The 27,411-nt window shown below is 40.1% G+C and overlaps 1 protein-coding gene across 3 annotated transcripts; it reads left to right on the top strand.

Annotated features, from left to right (window-relative positions):
* Window positions 1-54: 54 nt before the first annotated feature.
* NMNAT1 (nicotinamide nucleotide adenylyltransferase 1) lies at window positions 55-25,585 on the top strand. 3 transcript variants are annotated; one of them, XM_048824605.2, is made up of 5 exons: window positions 55-138; window positions 17,500-17,673; window positions 19,324-19,507; window positions 20,258-20,403; window positions 21,588-25,585. In XM_048824605.2, the coding sequence occupies exons 2-5, from the start codon at window positions 17,556-17,558 to the stop codon at window positions 21,998-22,000; spliced, it is 861 nt and encodes a 286-aa protein (XP_048680562.1). In that variant the 5' UTR covers window positions 55-138; window positions 17,500-17,555; the 3' UTR covers window positions 22,001-25,585. The 3 variants fall into 3 exon arrangements, with proteins under 3 accessions (XP_048680562.1, XP_048680560.2, XP_048680561.1); XM_048824603.2 differs by lacking the exon at window positions 55-138 and adding an exon at window positions 383-638; XM_048824604.2 differs by lacking the exon at window positions 55-138 and adding an exon at window positions 13,079-13,195.
* The last annotated feature ends 1,826 nt before the right edge of the window (window positions 25,586-27,411 follow it).

Here is a 27,411-nt window from a genome sequence, read left to right as displayed (position 1 = left end):
GTCGCCGAGTAGCCAATCGAAGCACTCCTGCTTGTGCGCTGTACCCGGCGGTCCCGTCGGCGCCTGGCACCCCGGGCCACAGTGGGTCCGCCCCCCTGGGCCGTTCTCTGCGGAGCTGTGGCGCCGCCTGTCAGCCGGGTAAGCAGCTTGAGGGGTGCCTCTGTGGGGCGAGGCGCCCAGGGGCCGTGCCTGGGTTACCCTGCGTGGGGAAGGGAGCAGGGCGGCCCCATGGGGAGCTCTGGCTGCAGGCGGGGGGCCTTGTCGCTGGCCAGGGACTTGCCTCCCAGCGCGCAGCCAATTTTTCAGTCAGTTCCGCTTACCTCTGTATGACTGAAACGAAAACAAAAGCGCTGCCACAGGGTAGGGAAATGCAGCCTGTCTTGCCAAAGGCATTTAGAAATGATTATATGTTACTCCTGCAGTCCTTACGCACACAAGTAAATCCCATCAGTGGAACTTTGCTTGCATGAGCAAAGACTACATGCAGGAATAAGATTTTGTGGGACTGGGCCCTAAATTAGTCTGCCTGTTCTCCGTATCACTTCATCCTACGCTGAAGTACTCCACCTCTGGGATGTAAGGCGGTAGCTGTTTAACAATGCATAGCATCACTATACAACAGCCCTGGACTTTTACCAGTATGTGTTGCACTTATTGAAAATGTCACGTATATAGCATGTATGTTTGTACAGTATATTTTGTGTCAGTTTCGCCAACTGAAACCAAATACAAAATCCTTGGTAAAAGAAAGTGGCAACGAAAACAAGTTCTTGTTGGTATTAACAAAACAAGGTGGTTTTTTTAATTAAAATTAGAATGTATTAATACTATATATAACTTTTTATTGCTTGCCCCAATGAATTTTTGAACATCTATCTTAACAATGTCAATTTACAAAAGAAAAGGAGTACTTGTGGCACCTTAGAGACTAACAAATTTATCTGAGCATAAGCTTTCGTGAGCTACAGCTCACTTCATCGGATGCATGCAGTGGAAAATGCAGTAGAGGGATTTTATATACACAGAGAACATGAAGCAATGGGTGTTACCATACACACTGTAAGGAGAGTGATCAGGTAAGGTGAACTATTACCAGCAGGAGAAAAAAACAACAACAAAAAACAGACAAACCTTTTGTAGTGTTAATCAAGGTGGGCCATTTCCAGCAGTTGACAAGAACCTGTGAGGAACAGTAGGGGCAGGGGGATATAGTTTTACTTTGTGTAATGATACATCCACTCCCAGTCTTTATTCAAGCCTAATTTAATGGTGTCCAGTTTGCAAATTAATTCCAATTCAGCAGTCTCTCGTTCGAGTCTTGTTTCTGAAGTTTTTTTATTGTAATATTGCCACTTGTAGGTCTGTAATCTAGTGACCAGAGAGATTGAAGTGTCCTCCGACTGGTTTATTAATGTTATAATTCTTGACATTTGATTTGTGTCCATTTATTCTTTTATGTAGAGACTGTTCGGCTTGCCCAATGTACATGGCAGAGGGGCATTTTTGGCACATGATGGCATATATCACATTGGTAGATGTGCAGGTGAACGAGCCTCTGATAGTGTGGCTGATGTGATTAGGCCCTATGATGGTGTCCCCTGGATAGATATGTGGACACAGTTGGCAACGGACTTTGTTGCAAGGATAGGTTCCTGGGTTAGTGTTTTTGTTGTGTGGTGTGTGGTTGCTGGTGAGTATTTGCTTCAGGTTGGGGGGCTGTCTGTAACCAAGGACTGGCCTATCTCCCAAGATCTGTGAGAGTGATGGGTCGTCCTGCAGGATAGGTTGTAGATGCCTGATGATGCGCTGGAGAGGTTTTGTTTGGGGCCTGAATGTGATGGCTAGTGGCGTTCTGTTATTTTCTTTGTTGGGCCTGTCCTGTTGTAGGTAACTTCTGGATACTCTTCTGGCTCTGTCAATCTGTTTCTTCACTTCAGCAGGTGGGTACTGTAGTTGTAAGAAAGCTTGACAGAGATCTTGTAGGTGTTTGTCTCTGTCTGAGGGGTTGGAGCAAATGCGGTTGTATCGTAGAACTTGGCTGTAGACAATGGATCGTGTGGTGTGGTCTGGATGAAAGCTGGAGGCATGTAGGTAAGTATAGTGGTCAGCAGGTTTCCGGTATAGGGTGGTGTTTATGTGACCATCGCTTATTAGCACTGTAGTGTCCAGGAAGTGGATCTCTTGTGTGGACTGGTCCAGGCTGAGGGTGATGGTGGGATGGAAATTGTTGAAATCATGGTGGAATTCCTCAAGGGCTTCTTTTCCATGGGTCCAGATGATGAAGATGTGATCAGTGTAGCACAAGTAGAGTAGGGGCATTAGGGGACGAGAGCTGAGGAAGCGTTGTTCTAAGTAAGCCATAAAAATGTTGGCATACTGTGGGGCCATGCAGGTACCCATAGCAGTGCTGCTGATTTGTCCCCAAATGTGAAATAGTTATGGGTCAGGACAAAGTCACAAAGTTAAGCCACCAGGTTTGCCGTGACATTATTGGGGATACTGTTCCTTACGGCTTGTAGTCCATCTTTGTGTGGATATGTCATTACACAAAGTAAAACTATTTCCCCATGTTTATTCCCCCCCCCCCACTGTTCCTCACACGTTCTTGTCAACTGCTGGAAATGGGCCACTTTGATTATCTTTACAAAAGGTTTTTGTTTGTTTGTTTTTTTCTCTCCTGCTGGTAATAGCTCACCTTACCTGATCACTCTCCTTACAGTGTGTATGGTAACACCCATTGCTTCACGTTCTCTGTGTATATAAAATCCCCCTACTGTATTTTCCACTGCATGCATCCGATGAAGTGAGCTGTAGCTCACGAAAGCTTATGCTCAAATAAATTTGTTAGTCTCTAAGGTGCCACGAGTACTCCTTTTCTTTTTGTGGATACAGACTAAAACGGCTGCTACTCTGAAACCTGTCAATTTACAAAGAATGCCTATGGGAACTAATTTTATTTAAGTCATTTTGTTTACCCTTCTCAGAAATCCTTAGAGAGAGATTTTCAGTGTCTTATTTAGTAGTGGGCATGAAAATAGTTGGATGTGGTATAACTCACCTCAGCTTTGTTAAACTAAGTACATAGAAATGCATGAGGAGCTTTTTCATCAGTACATACCAAGGATTTGGCATTTGGAGACATGAATGAGAGAAAGTGGATAAAAAACAAAGAACTATTGTTTACTGGTATGAGTGTTTAAATATTGTTTGTGGTCACATTGGAATAATTTTGATAGTGTTAATTCAGTACCTACCAGTCCTAAATGATAATACATAATTTAACAAAACTTTTATTATGAGGAAAAAAATTACTTGAGTTGGTATAGTGATTAACCTTTCTAAGGACATTCAGAGCAGGAGGCTCTCTTGTTCTATAGAGGTTCTTGTAGCACTCTCATCACTGTAGCATCTGATTTCCAGTACTGCATTAAATTATGTGATTAACATCTGTCACGTATAGTTTATTATTTCTCTTTCATCTTCTTCCCAGGGAAGAAAATTGTGGGCACATTTACTCAGCAATTGGAAGGTGCGATTCCCAGCTTGGGTAGATGTACACATGTTAGTTATGTTCAAACTGGCACCTAAAAATAGCAATGTGGCAAGAGTAACAGCTTGGGCTAGCAGTCCATGTACCTACTGAGTGGGGGGTCAAGTAAGATTGTATTGGGGGAGGCTACCCTGACCTGCTGTCTGTGCCGCCGTGACCATAGTGCTATTTTTTAGAACACTAGCTCAAGCAAAGCTAGTGCATGTATGTCTACCCATGTGAAGTTTCCTATAGTCCAAGAGCTTTATGCCCAGATATATTGTATTGCTGTAATCCTGCCAATGGGTAATAAAGGCATGCAGGTCATATCATCTGGTCTGGATGAAATGGAGTCTCATCAGCAACCAGAGTTGATAGAGAACATTGTTTATCATAGCACTGTGAGAGCTTACAAGTCAGAGAAGAATCCTAAACTACAGATCAAACTGACCAATTGTGAGTGCGTTCCTCCAACTAAAGGAGACTGCAGACTCCCATAGTGCTTTCCTCTGTTCCATCTTGCTCAGTTCCAGCTTTAAACAGCTGTTCTTCAACCCTGAGCCGATGTAATCCAAGCAGTGGGCCAGCTTGGTGGAGTGGAGGACCATTTGTCATTTTGGGGAAGACTCACACACTTTTTAGTGATGATTTCACTCTTTCACATAGACAAAAAAACCCAAAAACTGGAGAATTTATTGGAATTCTTGTTTATAGAGAAGAGACTAACTTTCTGGGCCAAAATGGGGGTCACTTACTATGAAATATAATGCATTGAAGACCACCCCTATAGGAAATTCCCTGGCTTAAGAGGCTGCTATAAACTATCCCCAGGATAGCCAGTACCATTTCATTAGACTTTTAGACTTCATCTGCTGGGCAAGCCACTTCTCCTAGTTCATTAAAGAGATACTTCATATTATTTAACCTGACAGAAAAAAATGGGGTAAAAATGGCTGAGTGGAATTTATGTTATATGTTATCCAGACAGTCTGCAGCTACATCAGGTTACTGTATTTTCAGGGGTTCCAATCCCTTAAATTGCATTTAACGGAACAAATATTCAGTTTTGTGCTGCAGTGCAAACAAACTAAAATGAAGGGGGAAAGTGAAAACAATCAGGTCATATACCTGTCCTCTCATCCCTGAGTGCAAAATAGTTCAAGATAGTTTAAAAGGTAACTTTATTTGGAACTGCTCAGAGGTGGCACATACAGCCCTTGGAAGAGGAAAGCACGTTGTATCAGTCTGAATGATCCAGGAGTGGCTTTTCTAGGCTCCAAAGGTAGCAATGTACATATTTCATGTCCAGGAAGACAGGGTGGACTTTGAAGAATGGGGACAGCAGCGTCTCTTCTCATCCCTCCCAAGAGAGAAAGAAGCTTAATATACTGTACAATATTTCACAGTGAATAATTAATAGTTATGTGCATCTATATTGTTGTTCTTGGTGTCACTGGCCCATCCTCAGAAAGCATTGTAAGCTTTCTACATGATACTACATTTCATTAAAAAGAAAAGGAGTACTTGTGGCACCTTAAAGACGAACACATTTATTTGAGCATAAGCTTTCGTGAGCTACAGCTTATGCTCAAATAAATTGGTTCATCTCTAAGGTGCCACAAGTACTCCTTTTTTTTTTGCGGATACAGACTAACATGGCTGCTACTCTGAAACCCAAATTTCATTAAAAGAAAAGGAGTACTAGTGGCACCTTAGAGACTAACCAATTTATTTGAGCATAAGCTTTCGTGAGCTACAGCTCACTTCATCAGATGCATTGTAGCTGTAGCTCACGAAAGCTTATGCTCAAATAAATTGGTTAGTCTCTAAGGTGCCACTAGTACTCCTTTTCTTTTTGCGAATACAGACTAACACGGCTGCTACTCTGAAACCTAAATTTCATAAGTTATCTTTAATCATTATAACAACTTCTTGCTTGAGAGGCAAGTTTCTTGAGTGTTACAAGGATTTACAAGAGGGGCACAATAGATCAGTGAATAAGTACAGGCCTGCTTTAGTCTCTTGAGGATACTTTGCACTGCTATAGTATCTTCCAGCTGTCCCTCACATGGTGCTAATGCACTAATGAAGCCTCACAACCCCTCTGAGTTCAGTAAGTATTGCTATCTCCTTTTGACAGAGGACTAAACTTGAGGTAAAGGAAGTTTAAGTGAGTTGTCCAAGGTCGTAAAGCAAGTAAGAACTGGCAGTAGCATCAAGGAGTCTTCATATCCAGTTGCCTGATCTAAGTGCCAGACACTGCTTCTTTACTATTTAGAAACAGTATAGAATACATTTTAAAAATCTCAGTGTCTTCCTTTAAGCATGAGCTGTAAGTTACTGAACAGGATTGGCCCACTTAATGTTGGAGTAAAAAAGATTAAATCAAAGTTATTTTAGAGAGAAATATTGAAGACGTTATTTAGCGTGTTCTGGGACAGAATCATACAATTAATTTTTTAAATTATCAACTGTTCCTAAAATCACAATATAGAGTTTTAGCCAAATTTTCTTAAGGCAGCCCTAGTATGAAAACAGTTAAAGTAAACATCAGGAGAAATGGATTCATTATTTTTGTGCAACAGATTCAAAGGATTATTCTTACAATACTGTACATAAAACCAATATTCTATAGAAGTTATCTCCTCATCCAGCACAAGTTTTCTGGAGAGTTACAAAACAGTACACGTTTGAGATTTACTTATGTAAACAAGATAGGTGTAGGTATTAGCTCACTTCCTTTAACAAGTCTTTAGGAAAAAATATTTCCAAGACAATAGACATATTGATCTCAAGTTACATTTTAAGTGTCACCCTGAATGCCTACCCAATCTAAATTAGGCAATAGCATTTCCACAGTTTTGTAGTAGAAATAAGGGGCTTTGAAATCTGCAACAGTAAAGGCTTCAAATAAGTCCTTTTGTAAAAGAACACTGAAATTAATTGAGTTGTTCCTGATTATTCCAGGGCAGTGAGCACTTTTTCACAATTAGAGGAAAGACCTGTACAATTGTGATGAATGAGAGTAACTGTGAAGTACTCTAAAAGTTGTCTGAAATGAAATAATTTACTTTAGTTAGCACAGGAGTTTCTGAAATTTTTTAACTTCTCTTTATAAGAATGACTTTTTAATCTCAAAAGCCTTTGGGCCAAATTCAACCCTGAGGCCAATGGAGTTACATCAGTGAATAACTTGTATCCATTTTGTTGATGTCTCTAAAAAGCTTAAGGAATAAGAAGTCCATAATTCAACAATACATTAATTTCTTAAATAGTTTCAACTTAGAGTGAAGAGTTGAATGTGACAATCTGACAGTAGATGGGCTGTAAGCATTCCTGGAGTCCTACATTACTGTTCTCTGCTGGGAAAAGCTAATTAATTTCCCTTTGTACAAGGCACCACTTTTCAACAAAGTAGATCAGAATGTTGCCAGAGTATGAAGGTGAGGGTCACTCCATAGTCAGTGGACCCCGGTTCTGAAAGTGCCAATAGTTTTAAGAATTACACTTTCAGAAAATACATATTACACAATGGTATTAGATTTCAGCCCTTCTGGTCCCTGAGCCAGCACAACACATGTGTTTCCTGGAGAAATGTTGCTAAGCTGCAGATGTCAGCATGAATTAAGAAATTGAGAGTATGTGTGAATAATCAGATCTTGCCTATAAATACCTCAATTTGTAAAGAGACACGAGTTAGAAGGCAAGTTTATGATGCAGTTTAATAGCTGCCTGATTTTCTAGACTGTAAAATTAGCTGCCATGATGCAAAAGGACATTTGATCCCATTGCTGAAAAGGCACCATATATTTTCATCTTTAAATTTCCGATTATTTTCCCCTTTTTTTAGGAGCAGACCTATTCAGGTCTGCAGTCTGAGTCACTTTCTTCTTTGAAACTGGAGCTTTATGCATTACAAAGGCAAGTCCAGCTCCTTCCTTCTCCTGTTCCATAACTGTTTCCATAGCAACTCTTCCAGCTGATGCCAGTGCAAGGGCTGCACTCAAAGTGGCACCAAACCCTTCATGTCCTTGCCTGCTAACTGTTTTGTGCTAATAAGGAAGAGGATTTGAAAAATTCTGTGTAAAAACTCTTGAAAGCACTGAAAAGTACTGACACAGAGTGAACCTCATAAGAGTACCAAAGCACTGCCGTTTCCATTCAAGAGCCCCCTGATGTTTGTATATATTGATAGTTAAAGACTTTGCTGGGAATCTCTCTTGTTTTGAAATTCTCCTCACTGTGACTGTTACAAGGATCAGTATAAAGAACAGGAGGACTTGTGGCACCTTAGAGACTAACCAATTTATTTGAGCATAAGCTTTCGTGAGCTACAGCTCACTTCATCGGATGCATGCAGTGGAAAATACAGTGGGGAGATTTATATACATACAGAGAACATGAAACAATGGGTGTTACCATACACACTGGAACCAGAGTGATCAGGTAAGGTGAGCTATTACCAGCAGGAGAGCGGGTGGTGGGGGAAAAAAAACCTTTTGTAGTGATAATCAAGGTGGGCCATTTCCAGCAGTTGAAAGAACGTGGGAGGAACAGTGGGGGGGAGAATAGTTTTACTTTGTGTAATGACACATCCACTCCCAGTCTTTATTCAAGCCTAAGTTAATTGTATCCAGTTTGCCAATTAATTCCAATTCACCAGTCTCTCCTTGGAGTCTGTTTTTGAAGTTTTTTTGTTGAAGAATTGCCACTTTTAGGTCTGTAATTGAGTGACCAAAGAGATTGAAGTGTTCTTCGACTGGTTTTTGAATGTTATAATTCTAACACATTCCAGTTTTAGTCTGTTCAGAATCAGTCCAGGAGAAGCCATACTGGCAAGTCAGATTGCCATGAAGAATAACACTCAGACATATTTAGGGTAAGGGGAGGATAGGAAGAGAAGTGAAAAATTAAATTAGTAGAAAAAGGATTTACTCAACAGTTATGGTCATTCATAGTTTCTTTTAATTTCACCCACCCTATTAAGTACTTTGTCACAAAAGCCAGACTCCAAATGGAAGCAGTGCAAATACATGACATATTTCTGGCACTTATAAAAAGAAAATTATTTACTTGTTTTACCCACCACACCTTAGATTAAAACTGAACATTTAAGAAATCTAAATCCCTCTTAATCAGTGCTACTGATTTATTATTTTCACTTCATTCAGCTTCCACAACAAAAATAGATTGGTCAATTTTACTTGTAATTATAATCAGCTTTTCTTCTTACATGCTAACACCATGCTGCCCTGTTTCGGTTTCCAGGACTTCTGCAGAATATTTAAATAAACAAGGGAAGGGATAGCTCAGTGGTTTGAGCATTGGCCTGCTAAATCCAGGGTTGTGAGTTCAATCCTTGAGGGGGCCATTTAGGGAGCTGGGGCAAAAATTGGGGATTGGTCCTGCTTTGAGCAGGGAGTTGGACTAGATGACCTCCTGAGGTCCCGTCCAATCTTGATATTCTATGATTTCACTTACATTTTAAAGGAATATAAGAATAGCTCAGTGGTTTGAGCATTGGCCTGCTAAACCCAGGGTTGTGAGTTCAATCCTTGAGGGGGCCATTTAGGGATCTGGGGCAAAAATTGAGGATTGGTCCTGCTTTGAGCAGGGGGTTGGACAAGATGATCTCCTGAGGTCCCTTCCAACTCTGAGATTCTATGATTCTAAGAGAACATATTCTTTTTAGGTTTCACTTAAACAAAATCTAAATGTTGGGTCTAACTGCTTGACAGTGCCCTTTAATTAATTTAGATACCCATATCTTTAAATTGTCAGGTAGATCAGTATTTCAGGGAAATGTGTAAAGCTACTTCTGTGAAGGAGAAAAGGTTTAATTACTCATTTAAATAAACTTTAAAAGTACCTGCTGAAGTCACAGTGCTCACTGACAGCATCACAGACAGATCATAAAGTTTGGGCTAGTTTTGGCCTGTGTAAGAAAGCAACTGTGAGAGAGACTTCTTGTTATCATTGTAGCAATGTTTGTCAGTGTTTAAAATTGATAAATGAAAGGGGTAGCAATACTTCTTTTTGACATTATGACTAGAAGTAGTCTGAAGGTGCAGAAAACATGATTCTACCTTTTTAATCCAGCTCACTAATTTCAAAATTAGGCTAATATTTTCCTAGTTTTTGATTATTCTGTTCCATTTTATATGCCCAGCAATCCATCCTCTAACTGAAAAATGCAGAGAGCCTGCAATTAATTATAAAAGATAACAGTGAAACAAAATTATTCAACTAAGTATACCAGTTGTAACTGTAACTTTATTATGGCACTGCTGAGACAAGGAGTTTGTTAAAATACTCAGATCCCTTCATTTAAGAGCTGTTAGAAACCAAAGGGTCCCATTAAAATGAAGTGAAAACTAGCTTTGCTTTAGAAAACATAAAATCAGAAGTGGAATGTAGCCTTGAATGCAAACATACATACTGTGTAGCCACGGCAGTTAATACAACAGTGCAGACTCCTTCAGTTAAACATCCTATACTCCTGAATACACAGAAGATCACCTTGAGCTCCTAGGAACTGGCTCCACAAGAATAAGCACCAAAGCCCGCCCTGGAAAGAGAGGAGAGTGATCAAGATAACACTTCGTTAAAGTCCTTCCCAATGAGAGACTTCAAGAAGATAAAAAGAAAAGGAGTACTTGTGGCACCTTAGAGACTAACAAATTTATCTGAGCATAAGCTTTCGTGAGCTACAGCTCACTTCATCGGATGCATCCAATTAAGTAAGCTGTAGCTTACAAAAGCTTATGGTCAAATAAATTGTTAGTCTCTAAGGTGCCACAAGTACTCCTTTTCTTTTTGCGAATACAGACTAACACGGCTGCTACTCTGAAACCTTTCAAGAAGATAAGCTTCCCCCTTTTGAAAAATCATTATCTTGTCTACTGTGTTGCAGAATCAGTCTATATGACCTTTGCCTTCTAAAAAGCATAGTTAGAGGCAAATTATTTTGTCACTATACTTGACACACAGAACTAACTACATAAAATATGTTGAAAAGTTAAAAAGCCACTAAGTTGATCAGCCACATATTGTTCACCCTCATTTTCTCTTCCTACGCTATCTTCATAACACCCAGATAATTGATGTGTTCCTGCTGGGTCCAAAACAGCCAGATATCTGATGTAATCCAAGTATGTGTGAATGATTGAAGGACAGAAGTGGTAATAAACATAGCAGTTGTATCACAGATAAGTCAGATACATTAACTCTTTTTGACACCTTAGAGACAAACAAATTTATTTGAACATAAGCTTTCGAGAGCTACAGCTCACTTCATCGGATGCATTCAGTGGATGAAGTGAGCTGTAGCTTACGAAAGCTTACGCTCAAATAAATTGGTTAGTCTCTAAGGTGCCACAAGTACTCCTTTTCTTTTTGTGAACATAGACTAACACGCTGCTACTCTGAAACCTGTCTTTTTGACAATGGGTGTAGATTTTTCTCAGCCTGCTTCTCAGTCCTAGCATCTCAGTGCTTTTTCATGACACCTGAATTACATATTTGAGTATACTGCCTGTGAGAGAATCAGGGGAGTATCACAGGCCTGATTCTCCCCTCAAATTTCTTTACACTGATATCTCCACTGACTTCAGTGCAGGGCATGCAGAATGGGGGGGCAAGCAGGGGCACCCCCAATAATCAGCGAGGGACACAGTACTCCCCCTGCCCCGGGGCTGCAGCGGGGAGAGAGCCACAGCCCCAGAGCTAGGGGAGTCCTCTTTCCCCAGGGGCCGGGTGGGGAGGGGGGAGAGTGAGCTTCTGTGCCTCCCCCCACTCCCTCTAAAGAGGTCAAATTTAAATTCCTCTGCATGCTCCTGCTTCAGTGGCGTCACTCTTGGTTTACACCAGTGTTACAGGAGAATCAAGCCCTGTTTCTTTGCTGTCCCACATATCTCTCTGTAAAACCCAGATGCCTGCAGAACTCCAATGGTGAAGAAAGTAAAGATACTACCACCAACTTGTTCAAAAGTGACTGGCTGCAGTACTGGGACAAGCTCGGACTGAAAAGCAACCCCAAGAAATCAGTTAAACATTCACTGAATTAATATCCTTTTTTAATTTTTATTTTACTAGACAAAGCTAATATTGGGTTTCCAAATGTCTGTGTTTGCACATTTCAGATGTATACATTAGTCTCTTGTTGGAGAACATTATTCTAAAATAGCATTAAGGTTTTGATACAAACCAAAGAATGGGAGGAATTTTAGGTTTAAGCCTACGAAATATTAGAGCAGCAACTCCAGGCTCAACCTGGAATGGTATTATTCCCAGCAACCTTTAAATATACAATGAAAGCTGCATCAGGTAGCCACCCAATGGACTAGTAAAATCAATTGTCAGTAGAGGTCAGTAGAGGTTTTTTTAACTGCAAGTTGAACAAAACCGTATTGAAAACCTCGGGGATAATTGAATGGCTTAATACAAGGAGTGATCTATTGGGCAGGAGGACCTTAGTAGAAATTTCACTGTACCAAATTATATCCATCATCTCATCCTCCTATATTTATTCAATAGAAAGATCTCTGTCACACCAACTAACACAGAAAAACTTCAGTAAAGGTTTCTTAACAGAAGACGTGCTTGAAAGAAATAGCAGGATGTTCTTCCTCCTGTTACATGTATCATTTATACCATTTATACATGTACCATATGTGTCAGCAATGGTCCTCTGCCATGTACATTGGCCAAACTGGACAATCTCTACGCAAAAGAATAAATGGACACAAATCTGACATCAGGAATCATAACATTCAAAAACCGGTAGGAGAACACTTCAACCTGTCTGGCCACTCAGTAAAAGATTTAAGGGTGGCAATTTTGCAACAGAAAAACTTCAAAAACAGACTCCAACGAGAAACTGCTGAGCTTGAATTAATATGCAAACTAGATACCATTAATTTGGGTTTGAATAGAGACTGGGAGTGGCTGGGTCATTGCACATATTGAACCTATTTCCCTAAGTTAAGTATCCTCACACCTTCTTGTCAACTGTCTAAATGGGCCATCTTGATTATCACTACACAAGTTTTTTTTCTCCTGCCAATAATAGCTCATCTTAATTAGCCTTTTACAGTTTGTATGGCAACTTCCACCTTCTCTGTATGTGTGTGTGTGTATATATATATATATATATATATATATTCTTACTATATGTTTCATTCTATGCAGCCGATGAAGTGGGCTGTAGCCCACAAAAGCTTCTGCTCCAATAAATTTGTTAGTCTCTAAGGTGCCACAAGTACTCCTTTTCTTTTTGCATTTATAGCCTGACTTATCTCAGTTGTCACCCTGCCACCATAGAGATATTTATCAGGCACTTTTGGTGACACTGGACTGCTGCTGATTTCCAAAATACAGGCTGCAGGACCACCCTGCCATCACGACTTTACTTTAAATGAGCAGACTGCTGATACAGAAACAGGAATTGAAAATGGTACCACCTAGTTAAAACGTCAGCAGGCCTTTTCTGCCAAATTATATCCATCCTTTATTGGAGTTTTCAGTCCTTCAGGTTTGTGCTGTCAGATCTTCAGGGGAGTGAAAACAGCTGCCAGTCTCCTTGTCTAAAGGGAACAGAAACTATGGGACAGGCTATGATTTCGCTCTTCTCAAGAACATCTCAGAATACTCAAATCAGCACTTTAGGTAAGACACCTGCTTCATTTCTCCCTCTGTAATCTCAGAATTCATCATGCATGCATTAAATTAACCTCTACAAGTTTTACTAATTAAACCTCTTTGTACCTCTGTAGGATGTAGAGCTGAAGGATCAGAATAATGATTCCAAAAACAAACACTATAACTTACTGAGAAGAAAATGACATGAGACATATTATTATTCATTACTTACTACACAGTAAAATATTCCACCAATACACAACTCTGTTACGTAGTTACCTGAGGCATTCAACTCTTGATCCCATATTTAAAGCTGGCAAAGGACTTGTAGACACATTTCAAAGGTACTGAGCACCCAACAATTCCCAATCAGTTTGGGAATAACTTAGAAAGTCCAAAATTCAAAGATGGGGGACCATGCTCATAGGAAGGGACATGGTACTATTAGATGATGCCTCTAGATTAACTGAATTTGTATTTTACATGATGTTGCAGCAGCAAACCTTAATATGGAGACAAAGGCCTTAACTGCACTGCGAATTTTAAGGAGTTCTCCCATTGCCATGTAGCACCAACACAGCTCCGCTTTTGCAAGCAATGGTACAAGCAGAAGGGCATATTGCTGCATGAATTTTTACCACTGTATCATCCAGATCTTCTCAATGTAGACAAAGCCTTTGACTCCTGACAATGTGCTGTTATAATAGCAAATTTAATTCCATCATCTGTTTGCCTAAGCATGGACTAACCCTACCAGGTACTCTCCTATGAGCATTCAAAGCTTTTTAGTATTTTAGTCCCAACCTGATTTGGACCATTTTTATATTTTGCAGCCCTCTCTTCAGAAGCTTCTATTCCTTTCCCACTCGAAAGTCAATCTCTATTGATGTGTATGCTAAATTTGCTACTGTATCTGGAAACAGGTATTTTATATTATATATGTAGAGAGCACCATTCTACCCTGTGATACGTGGTATGCACTACTGTATATCTTGTAGATATCAATGTTTGCCCTTAAATATTAGTAGCTCTTTTCAGTTGCAATGGAGGCTAAGCGTTTCAGTGAATTAAACATTGAAGTTTCACCTCTGGAGAACTGGATTAGAATCTTAATTTGGCTCACAAGTAGAAGTAGTTTAATGGTCTCATCCTAGTCTTTAGAAATCTACCTGGATCTGTACACATTAACAAAAGTACCACATTGTTATAAATCTCAGCTCAGAAGACAAGGATGTTGTGAGTCGGGATTGCGGAGCATTGTGTGGTTATAGTCAGTGCTATTAGTTTTATTAGTTCAAAAGCACTAAATTCACCTTTCAGAAATAATAATTAAAAGCTAATAAACAATATCTCAACTTACATTAACTCTACCCTGTACACAACTATCTACCCTTTTGATAAAGGATTCGAGCTTTAATTATTTTTGCTGCTTTACTGGATTTAAGAGATTCTAAACTCTTTCCCTGGTTTCTGCCATGGATACACACACCCCTATTAAATAGCCCTAAAACAAAACTGTGTTTACAATCCAAATTAATGGTGTTTGGGCACTCATCAGCTCAGGTGGTAGGCCATGTGAGTCAGGCAGTAATGAATCATAGCTGGTCTGATCGGATGCTCAAGAATCTGGGAGAAGTGCCATTTAAGAGAGGTTTTTATTCCAGTAATACATGGCTGGTATGAGTGACAAAATTCTGTTATGCCCTGTAATTCTTTTCTGCTATCAATTGCCGTTGGATTTCAAAAGCTCAGCATTCACCTGAATGGAGCTTACTTCCCTGAGGTCACCATAAGCACAAAGTCCCTTTATCGTAATGAGAATTGGCAGGATTAGTGCAGAATAGCTAATTTGTAATGGGGTTGGGGGTAATATAATGCCCCAGTCTCCCCACCCCTTAATATTTTAGTAAAGGTTTTAAAAAAACTTTAAAAAGCCCATCTCAAAAGAACACAATAAAAATCTTAACTTGTACTGACATGCTAACCATGATCAGTACAGATAGATAGATCAGTCTGAACGGAACAGTAGCAAAGAGAACAAGTAAACTGGTGATAACTTCACCTTCAGAGCTAAGAGGTTTCAGAGTAGCTCTTCTGCTTCCTGTGGTCAAATCGTAAAGCTGCCAGCTGAGGAATGTTGTCTGCTCTCAGTCTTGGTAGGAAGAGCTGATAAAGGTGACTTGAAAAGATTCTGTTCCTCATGATACAATTAATAGACATCATTGTCACTAGGTTCAGGTAAATTGGATCGTTCACTAGATGCTATATTTGTCTGTCCAAATGTAGTAATGTTTGAGCTGCCTTCTGTATTAAACAAGTGGTGATTCGGTATTTTTATACTTACATGGGCCTCCATTATTGTAGTATCTGAATGCCTCCCAAATATTTCAAAATAACAATATCTCTCTCTTCCTTCACAGTGTGTAATAGAATAATAGCTTATAGTTTGCCTGTTTGTATGTGTGCTGTGTTGTGTATCTTTCTGTGTGAATAACTTTTTGGAGAAAAGCTAACCTAAAGAAATGAATTTTGCATTTAGTTCTGGATGTGTTTGTTCTCATCTCTTGCAGAAGGATTCATAGTCGAGGTCCAATTCCTGCAAAAGTTCTCAGAGTAGCAGCCGTGTTAGTCTGTATCCACAAAAAGAAAAGGAGGACTTGCGGCACCTTAGAGACTAACAAAGCTTATGCTCAAATAAATTTGTTAGTCTCTAAGGTGCTACAAGTACTCCTTTTCTTTTTACCAAAGTTCTGTTTCCCACACTCATGAACCTCTTCCTGTTGATCAATAGTTTAATTGTTTCACCTGAATATAGCTGTCATAGGAATTCACAGTCTCAGTCACAGAGAGAGAAGTGATCTCTCAGTACCTAAACCAGTCCTATGGAGGATTTTGAAAATCAGGACACAATCTGAAGCAGTTTCTGTATTCATTGGGAAGACTGGAAAAGTGAATGCTGGAGTGATGCATTCATGGCAGCTTGCGCAGCTAAGCAGGCATTTTATACCAGTAAGAGCTTTTTTCAGGATGTGTGGTTCCACTCCTAACTATGATTTGCAATAATCTAGTTCATAGATCATTAATGAATGGATCACCCTGGCCAGATCTATGATTGATAGGTGTAAAATCAGAATAATGGAGTGAAGAATCTGTCCCTAAGTTTCTTGAGAGTACTAATTTAGAGTAGTAGTTTTTGATAGAAAAGAATTACAGCCTAAAATACTATATACTGGTAATTGTGGACTGAAGCCAATATTTAATGAATGTGTTTAAAACACCCAGTGCTTCTGTTTTTTCTTGATTAGACTAATATTTACTAGCAATTCTGCCAAAAAATAAACACTGGGACCTTTAAACCTTAATTATACCATACATCACTGTTTTTTGAACCTTGGCCACCCACAGAACGTATTATCTTCACAGTGATTATGATAGGTTTCTGAGTAACAGCCGTGTTAGTCTGTATTTGCAAAAAGAAAAGGAGTACTTGTGGCACCTTAGAGACTAACCAATTTATTTGAGCATAAGCTTTCGTGAGCTACAGCTTACTTCATCTGATGAAGTGAGCTGTAGCTCACGAAAGCTTATGCTCAAATAAATTGGTTAGTCTCTAAGGTGCCACAAGTACTCCTTTTCTTTTAGTGATTATGATGCAAGCTAATGCTGAGAGGAAAATGAGGAAGTTAGTGGGTCTCCCTCTGTCATTATAAAGTATGTTTTCTAGCCCTTCGGGTTATGGAGAAAAGTGTATTGAAAACATTAATTGACTGCACCCTAATGGCTCAGAAAGCCAAATGCAAATAAAAGGACCAACATTGCAAAAGAATAAATCTCATCATTTTTGAGGGGCCTGATCTATGATTTTTGAATGCTGGGATGGCAGTGCTGCTATTATTCACCATATACACTGTACTCTTTACTAAAGCTCCCTTAGTACTGTCACATTGCTATCTATTACACACAAATCTCATGCTGCCTTCCCCCACTCTCTTCCTTCTACATCCTCTGAAGCCCTGAGTATTCTCAACTGTATGTTTCCCATACTTAAGGCCTACACAAGAGTCCTCATCATCCTTCTTGTGGCATATAGCCACCTTTGCCCCATCCAATCTCTCTGGTTGCACCTTCTCTGTTACACCTTCTGGAGGTAGCAGAATTGCATCTGGTATTAACCTCCTAATATCAAAAATGGAGCATCATGTAAGAGATTGTAGAGCAAATATTGATGTTAGCATGACGGGTTGTTCATTTCTAATCAAACCATCTTCTGCTTTATTTGGTAACTCTAAAGGAGCAGAAAACAACTTTTTTGTCCTCTCCCCTTACTGTAGTTTTTGGCTGTGACTCTGAAGTTCTCCATTTGGACCTGTGGCTTCAGGGAAATCATATGGAGAATCCAGATAACAAGACAGAGGTTGTTCTGCTGGCCTGTGGTTCTTTCAATCCAATCACCAACATGCATCTGAGGCTGTTTGAGCTGGCTAAAGACTACTTGCATGAAACAGGTGGGAGTAATAGCTTAGCTAATGCAAAATGTAGAGCTCTGAGATGTGTGTGGTTGTGTGTTTAGGTGAGTGCATTTGTGTGAGTATCTGCGATTGTTTTGCTATGACAGTGTCTATATTCGGATTCCGATTCACAAGATGTAGAGATGGGTATGAGTGTATGCATGATAATAAGTAACCTAAGACATAGAAGAATGTCCAGAGTTGCCGGGAATATAGCACAGTAATCGGTCATATCTGTGGCAGTGGCCTCTGTATCCCTGTCCCCTTTTGTGGACCAGTCTGTTGTAAGCAACTCAACTCCTACGTCAATGTGTTTCTAAGCCTCCCTGGGTCTGGATAGTCACTGGTCACTGTTCCTACCTCTGGGTATTTCACACAAGCTCCCAGAGGTAGACTCTGGGTCTGACTCCCTATTTGGTCAGTAGGATCCCACATTCTGGAACCAATGCCTCAACCTTCCTGAGCCCTCAGTTGCTAGGACATATTCCCCCAGAGTCCACCTGGTTGTTGTAGCCCAGTTTCTAATTAAAACCTTCAGGGTCAGTGTGGCAGGAGGTAGTCAAGGAACACAGACTTATCAGAGAAATGTCGTAATCACAGACACTTAACTCTCTAGCCTTTTCAAGAGTAACAGATCTTTGAAAAACAACAACATCCTGAATGCACACCCCCTTCCCCCGCCCTAAATCTAATCTCATCCCTCCTATGAGTCCTGGGTTTGATCAGCATCCTTAAACTATGCGTCTTTTGCTGCCTTCTTTTGACTGGTCATTTTGCATGTGCCAATGGTCTGGCCCGTTGTGGAGAAAAGCACCCCTCCTCTAAAAGGTTTCAGAGTAACAGCCGTGTTAGTCTGTATTAACAAAAAGAAAAGGAGTACTTGTGGCCCCTTAGCTCACAAAAGCTTATGCTCAAATAAATTTGTTAGTGTCTAAGGTGCCACAAGTACTCCTTTTCTCTTTTAAAACAATCTCTGTCTCCATGTTGTCTATGTGCTTCAGCTGGGTAGGTTTGGGACGACAGCTTCTCCCTTGTCATTCAGAGTCAATTACCCTAACAATAGAAAAAAAACATTATTGTACTAGGGAAGAGTCATTCAATGTTGATAACCCTTGATTGCTCTGTCATTGCTTCTCAGACATAGTTGTTCCACTAGGTGTCAAGCCCCTGCTACAAAATGGATGCTCCAATCCACAAAGACTGCAATACAACATGAAGGTCACACTTCAGAATAAAGATTACAATACAAAAGAGAGACCCAGAAACAAAATGGGGTCCACGAAACAAAATGGGGTCCACAAAACAAAAAGAAGTTCACAGTTTGACTCAGACATATTGTCAATCTGTCACAGCCTCCTCTCCCCAAACCCTGGGACTATCACACCAGCTTTTTGTAGTCTGTGTCACCTACCCTTGGCAGCATGATTCAAATTCTCTTTCACAGCTGTGCTCCATACATCAGTCACAGGGCACAACACTTTTCCGGTTCCAGGGGATTGGCTAACAGGGCTCTGTGGGGAAATGGCATCTATTTTCTTTTAAAGACCCTAATGACCATGCATATGAAGTACTTTATGTACAATACAGTGAAGTTGACATCTGCTCAGTCACTCCTTATGTTTTTGTGTGGGTGTGTTTGTCATGCAGGAAAATACAAAGTAATCAAAGGAATCATTTCCCCAGTGGGTGATGCATATAAGAAGAAAAGTTTGATCAGCGCCAATCACCGAGTAACCATGGCAAAGCTTGCTACAGAAAGCTCAGACTGGGTGGAAGTTGATGACTGGGAAAGCAGCCAGAATGAGTGGCTGGAGACACTCAAAGTTCTAAGGTATTGCGTAGCCATACACTGAAAAGACACGTATTCCTATAGTAGGATCAGGACAGGAATGGTTTAAATGGCTAAGGGTCAATTCTGCAACTCTTAATCACATGAATAGTCCCATGGAAGTCAAAGGGACTATTCATATGAGCAAGAGTTTTTCACATAAATAAGGGTTGTGGGATTAGGCCCCCCCCGCCCTCCATGCCTATACGCTGAGACTCTGAACAGTTTAAAATTTCTAAGGGCATATCACTTACATACTTATTTTTGATGCCTTTTTAACACTGAAGAAAGTGAGGGATTCATAACGGTGACTAGAGCTGAGAGTAGAGTGGGCCCATGCTGCCCAAGCTTCCCTCACTGAGTTCTGCTGATGTACAATGCTGCTCTTCCGTACTTTTAAAAGTAATGTGAGAACCTTAATGGAATGCCTATTTTTCAATCTTCCTTCACCCCCATGATGCTTCTGTGTTTGCCCTTATTCTCCATATTGTTTGTGTATTACTCTAACTCCATCCAATTTCTTCCTTTGAAAAAATAAACTTACTTAATTGCTGATGCTTCTAGCTCCAGCACAGTGGCAGTCATAGGACTCTGATCTCACAGCCCATGGTTGGGGCAGTTCTCAAGAGACCTCTGTGAAAAACTCAGGGTACTGCTGCAGGAGAAAGTGATGAAATATGATTCAGTAGGTGGTTCTCTTCCCTATGTTATCACACAACTCTAATACGCTTTCAAAAATTATTTATTTTGTAGATACCATCATCAGAAACTTGCATCTTCTAATCCTGATAACAGTCTCCAGAGTGCTGTACCTCTAATAAAGCCAGGTCGAAAGAGAAAACAGGAAGCAAATAGATACATTCCTGTTAAAAAGAATCAACTGAGTCCAGAAACAAAAGGTTGAGTATGTTTGCGAAATAAATCCCCATAGCAACCCACACTTATTTCCAGGCCATGGTGATCTGCCATTGAGAAGCATTTTTCTGATATTCAATCTCAGTTCTGACCTCCCTACTGAACAATGTAAAGAAAATAAAGCACCTAGATTTTATGGCGTGAATCAGTAGTCTCCTTCATAATAGTAGACTATCAGGGTGAAGTAATCAGGTCTTAGACTAATCCTTAAGATAACAGAAATATGAACTGGAAAAAAAACATTTAGTTTACTGAGATTTGTCACACTACAGCTGAAGTTAAGGAATTGTGGATCATAGGCTCTTTTTATTCAATGAGGGAAGGAAGAACAATAAGTCAGAAGTCCCTTGTGTATCCAGAAATGGAGGAAGGGGTTGTAATTTAAAACCCCATGAAAGTGGAATAGCATGATTTAGAAATTCCAGCTGACGTCCAGATTGATTATTACTTCTTACAAAGATGTAATTTTATTATTCATCTCTATTTAACTTGAGCACCTGCATGAACTAAGACCTAACAAGCTTGCCAGTTTCTTAGTACCTTGGGCCCACCCACACCTTTTGGTTTCAGCCAATAAGCCCCTTCCAACTTTCCACGATGGATTTTTTTCCCCCAGTGTGTTTTTTTTGGTCCCTTAAAAATAATTTGATATCTTAGTCTAAACTGGCCAGAGTTTACTAACACCATCCACCCAGGAAGGGCAGACACCTATCAAGCCAAACAAACTTCTGTTGGTGAAAGAGATAAGCTTTTGAGGTCCACAGAGGCGCTGGGAGGGAGGGGGGATAGGGATCTGATAGGGGGGCTGCCAGCTGTGGACAAAGCAGGCGGCCAAACGATGTTGTAGGGGAGCATTGCACAACTTTAAACAAGCCTGGTCTGTAATGGAGCAGGGATGTAACATCGAAACAACATTGAGCAAGAGGATGTTAAGTGGGGAGTTACTATATTTTCTAGTACTTTTTGCTCCCTTTGGAGACTCCTGTGGATAGCCTAATAAATCTTATTATCAGGATGTTTTTTCTAATACACTGTCTGAATGTTCCTTTTCATGTTAATTTTATCCCATTACCTCAGTATACCCAGGATATGGAGAGGTAGCCTATCATTGCTAAGTCAGCAAATACCAGCAGCTAAAACTCAATCTTCATCCATTCCCTTTTTTTAGGTGTCCCACAGCTGAAGTTGCTCTGCGGAGCTGACATCTTGGAGTCCTTTGGAATCCCCAACTTGTGGAAACTGGAAGACATCACTGAAATTGTGGCAAACCATGGCCTTGTCTGCATAACCAGAGCTGGAAACAATGCACAGAAATTTATCTATGAATCTGACACGCTATGGCAACACAAGAATAACATTCACCTGGTAGAAGAGTGGATCACCAATGACATCTCTTCCACCAAGATCCGAAGAGCACTGAGGAGAGGCCAGAGCGTCCGTTACCTGGTCCCTGATGCAGTCCGGACTTACATTGAAAAACACAACCTGTATAGTCCAGAAAGTGAAGATAGGAATGCTGGGGTTATTCTGGCCCCTTTACAGAAATATGCTAGGGGATGTAAGCAGGAACAGACACTGTAATCTAGCCTGTTGTTATGCTGTAAAAACCCTATGTTTTAATGTGGGAAGATGTTTAATCTGTTCCAGTAAATCAGGTCTGATTCTGTAGCCCTTGTATGTAAGTAAGTACCATTGAATTCAATGGGAGTTTTGCGCGTATGGAGATTGAGCTTTTACCGCACAAGCTTTGTCTTTTAAAAAAAGGAAGTATTTTTTACCTCGGGTAACTAACATGTGTGAGCTATCCTGAGGTAAAGGCACAGTGAGGACAAGGCACGTAGTTTTACCATAAGATAAACTAGGAAAGGTCAGCTCTGTTGACCTTACTAAGGGTATGTCTACACTGCCCACGTTACAGCGCGGCTGCAGCAGCACTGTGATGTGGCCAGTGTAGTCATGCTTTATCGCTGGGGGAGAGCTCTCCTGGTGATAAAAAAAAAACAAAAACAAAACCCACCCCAAACAAGTGGTGGTAGCTTTATTGCCCTGGCGATAAAGTGCTGTCTATACTGGCACTTTTCAGCGCCAAAACTTTTGTCACTCGGGGTGTTTTTTTTTCGCACCCATGAACAACTAAAGTTTTAGCTCTGAAAGGGGCAATGCAGACACAGCCCTAGTCTATCTCACAGTAAAACTAAGGGTATGTCTACACAGCCGACATGAAAGCGCTGCCGCAGAAGTGCTTTAAAGTGGTCTGTAGTCGAGGCTCCAGCACTGGGAGAGAGCTCTTCCAGCGCTGTAATAAAACCACCTCTGTGAGAGGAATAGCTCCCCGCTCCCAGCGCTGTAGCACTTTCTACACTGCCACTTTACAGTGCTGAAACTTGCATCGCTCAGGGGTGTGTTTTTTCACCCCCCTGAGCGAAGAAAGTTTCAGCACTGTAAGTGGCAGTGGAGACAAGGCCTAAAGTAACTTTTTTTACCTCAAGGATAGCTGAAACTCATTTGTTATCCTGAAGTTTAAGAATACACCTTTTTTAGCAGTGAAGACAAGGCCGTAGGAGCTTGATTCCTCCACTGTCCTTTACCTTGTCATTTACAACTGTGCAAACTGAGAGTAAAGTGGGTGCAAAGTGCTGCCAATCAGCCATGCTGCTGTTTTACACTCACTTTGCATATGAACAGCAACAAAAGATGCTAGGCAGTGGAGAAGCAAGCCATACAATTATGCATTTTAAAGGGAAACCATCAAGTACTACAGTTTCATATCCAAAACTGAGCATAATGAAATGAAACAAAAATGGGTTTTACAAACTCTGATGTTACAGATATCCTTGACTTTAAAAAAAAAATCAAAAGTTTTTGTTTTGAACATGTCCCTACATTGGTGTGAACCCAAATACAACAGTAGGGCTCTGGCTACACTAGAGAACTTAAAGCAGCAATCTAGCTGTGCTCCTGTAAGCTCTCTAGTGTAGCTGCTCTTAGCCGACGGGAGAGAGCTCTTCCATTGGGATAATTACTCCAGCCCCCACGAACAGCGGTAGCTATGTCAGTGGGAGAAGCTTTCCCATCGACATAGCACTGTCCACACTGGCGCTCAAGTTGGCATAAGTTGTGTCACTCGAGGAGTAGCTAATTCAGACCCCTGAATGACCCAATTTATGTCAATTTAAGATTTAGTGTTTAGTGCTAAATTTAAGATTTAGCCAGGAACTAGTGCATTAGAACCAGAAAGTGAAATTGACTAGAAACAGAAAGCAAAATTGACCTATTTAGTTTTGCTGTTCAAACTGAATGACCTGTAAAGCGATAAACAACACAAATGTTTTGAACACTTCATTGTGTTATAACAAAAGACAAGGTCATTTCAAGGCAAAGTTACACTTTCTTCCACTGTTGTGTTTTAACCAAAAGCTTGGGAATGTCTGCTCATGAAAATGAAAAAAAAATTGTTACAGTTCTTCTATCACTGATACATAGTAACTAGCATACTCCAAAATTTGGAGTATATAATAGTCTGATTCATTTTAAGTACTATATTGTTCCTGCTGTAACTACAGCATAAAGCAAAGAACAATAAGAAATATGCAAATCACATGCTAGAATAATTTTACATTTTAGCACCAGCAGCATAGTCACAGCTGAGTCGTTTAAATGAGGAGCAGGACGAGGCTGGGTTGGGTTTATATATAAATGCAGTGAATAACTTTATTTCTGTTTCCCTGCTAGGGGTCTTGGGTTTTGAAAAATACTTGATGTTAATCAGGAGCAGGAAATGATATAATAATTGCCTTACTCTAAGGTCAACATTATTCTTCATGAAAGGACAGATCAGCTTCAGAAACTGGGCCCAGCCACTGGTTTAATGGCTAAAGGTTAAGAACAGTGTCATTGTGATTCTTATTCAACTGGGCCCTTTCTTCGGAATGAGGAATAAGATTTGTGAGACATTTGATTTCTGAGACAGAATTTCTGTGACTGGAGGGGAGGAGGGGTAAGGAGAGACTAGGGTTCCAATGTAGTCTAGATATGTCATTTTTCTTTCTTAGAAGTCTGGTTCTGAAGTGAGCACAGCAAATTGGGTGTGTAAGTTAGAACAACACTATAAATGTCATGCTGGTGAATTCTACACTCCTCTCTCTTCATTTTGTGTGTGAATTAAGTGCCTTATCAAAAGTTCCAGGGCTCAAAGAGCTATTATTCAGATAGTATGAGAAAACTGTTGAACTGCATCCTCCACACAGTGGTCTGTCATACTGACCAGATCAGATATGCTATCAGAATATGAGATTCTCAGTGCTCTGGACAAGGTGAGCAATGCATGGCATCTCCACATGTGCACAAAAATGCTGGAATTAATGTATGCTTTAGAGCCTCTGTGTGCTGCTAGTACCAGTTTGCAACCATTGGTTTCTTCAGAGCATCTGTATTTAAAAAAAATCTTTGTTATAAGGTGAGGCCATTACCTTGAAGTACACTTCTGGCTCTGAAAAGTGACTGAAATTGGCACAAAGATGTTCCATGTTTATTTCTTCTCAGTGATTTCCAGATCAAATGTAATCTGTTTATAATTAAAAATGTTTTTTCTCACTGGCAGCTTGGACTCACCTTGGATTTTGACAGTCAAGCTAGGTTCTTTCTAGCTCACACATCATCATTGGTAATAAAGATACTGTAGGCCAAATCAGTGACATCTGGGCAGTCCCACTGCCTTAAATGGGCTAACAGATTGGAACTTTAGTAAACAATTCTACTGATAATGCCCAGGAAAGAACAGAATTCATCTCTCTCTCTCTCTCTCTCTCTCTCTCTCTCTCAGCTATGTTGGTTCTACAGGGCTGGCAGGAGTAAAAAGCAATAAAGATTTACTTTAGTAATTAAAGTTATCTGATGTGACCCTGAATACACAAGCAGAACAGATCTTTTCTGTGAGAGAGTGCTGTTTATATAGTTACTTTTCAGAGTAGAATTGCACTTTATTAAGTCTGAGATTTACTTTGTGAATCATGATGCTGGTGTGTTTTGTTATACTTCATTTGTATAATTCAAGAGAAGGATTGTGCACTAACCAGGATGTTCTGTAGTGGTCTACACATGTTATATTTTGCTGGTCTTTAGTGCAGTTATGTGTAATAGGCGTTTCAATAAAAATTTTGGTGATAAGCAAGTCTGTTAATTTGTTTAGCACTGATAAAATTAATCAAAGTTTGATAGCCTAAATCTTAGAAGCTTTTCTCAGGGACAATCCTTAACCCAGCACAGAGTATCACCTAAAGCAATGGGATTCTGCATGGGTGAAACAGTCTGCGTATGCAGAGCACCTTGCTGGACTGGAGTCATAGTTCTATTGTGAATATTGATCATTCCTTTCTATTGTACCACTAGGACCCACAAACCAACACAGCATCAATTTCTACTTTTGCATAACCAGTCTTGGTCCCAATAAAATCAATGGCAAAACTCCTGTTGACTTCAATGAGACTAGGATGCAGCATTTTTATAATTAATTTCCTAGCCATGAGGGTGTTTTGGAATAGCTACCTTCCCCACAATAACAGCTATGTAGCTAAAAAGAAAAGGAGGACTTGTGGCACCTTAGAGACTAACCAATTTATTTGAGCATAAGCTTTCGTGAGCTACAGCTCACTTCATAGCTAGTGGGTATGGGTCAGTGGGTTGCATTCTTGCCTCCGGGCAAAATGACCCCACGTTAAAACATGATTTCAGACCAAATGTGACACTGTTGTGTTGAACTATTAAAGATGTCATCTATCAGAGGAGTTGCCAAATTGAGAGCTGTTTTGCTAGAAAGGTTCTTTATAGCAGTAAAGCTATTCCTGTACAGGCAGGGCAATAACTACTCCACCAGTAAAAGTCACTTCTATACATGACTCTGTGTCCACATGGAGTTATACAAGTATATAACAATTTAAATAAAAACATCACTCCCCAACCTAAAAAGTTATATCAGTAAAATTTTCAAATGCTGACCAGCCCTAAAAGACCCCCAAAATACTGAAAATCTAGTATTCACGCAAATAATCCAGTTCACTGAATAAATTCAAATAACAAATACATTTACAGGAATTCTAATCTGCTCACAGATGTGCTGCAAGTGGGATAAAAAGACTAAATTTGTCAGATTAATTATTCATTGCGCTCAGCTATACTGTATTATGAGAATATTATATTTATACTACACATTACATCCATCCAGAAGAAGCTTAAAGTAGTTTACAAACAATATATCTGCTTAATTCCTTTTTGGTTATTCTTTGTAAGTGTTATGCAAATAAAATTCTTTTCTGCTTCAAAAAAAAATCACTTTATCGAATACTGAAATGCTACCATCTCCGCGGTGGAATGAAACAGCAACAGTACAGAACTTTGAAACTACAGGGAAATTTAGGGTGCAGAATGAAATTACCCGTATTGGAATTTGGCCAGCACTCTGGGTTATACTTACAAAAAGTTCCATGGGATCCTTAATGAGCACAACTGTAAAGGATACTTTTTATGTCTCATCTTAAAGCTGGCAATTCAAGCAGTATAGCCTCTGTACCTAGGCTAAAAGAAAAGGAGTACTTGTGGCACCTTGGAGACTAACCAATTTATTTGAGCATGAGCTTTCGTGAGCTACAGCTCACTTCATCGGATGCATACCGTGGAAACTGCAGCAGACATTATATACGCACAGAGATCATGAAACAATACCTCCTCCCACCCCACTGTCCTGCTGGTAATAGCTTATCTAAAGTGATCATCAAGTTGGGCCATTTCCAGCACAAATCCAGGTTTTCTCACCCTCCACCCCCCCACACACAAACTCACTCTCCTGCTGGTAATAGCCCATCCAAAGTGACAACTCTCTACACAATGTGCATGATAATCAAGTTGGGCCATTTCCTGCACAAATCCAGGTTCTCTCACCCCCCTCCCAAAAACCACACACACAAACTCACTATCCTGTTGGTAATAGCTCATCCAAA

The sequence above is a fragment of the Caretta caretta genome, chromosome 18 (genome assembly GCF_965140235.1).
Source record: "Caretta caretta isolate rCarCar2 chromosome 18, rCarCar1.hap1, whole genome shotgun sequence".
NCBI lineage: Eukaryota > Metazoa > Chordata > Testudines > Cheloniidae > Caretta > Caretta caretta.
Note: the sequence above shows the minus strand (reverse complement) of the source record. Positions and strands in the feature narration are given on the sequence as shown.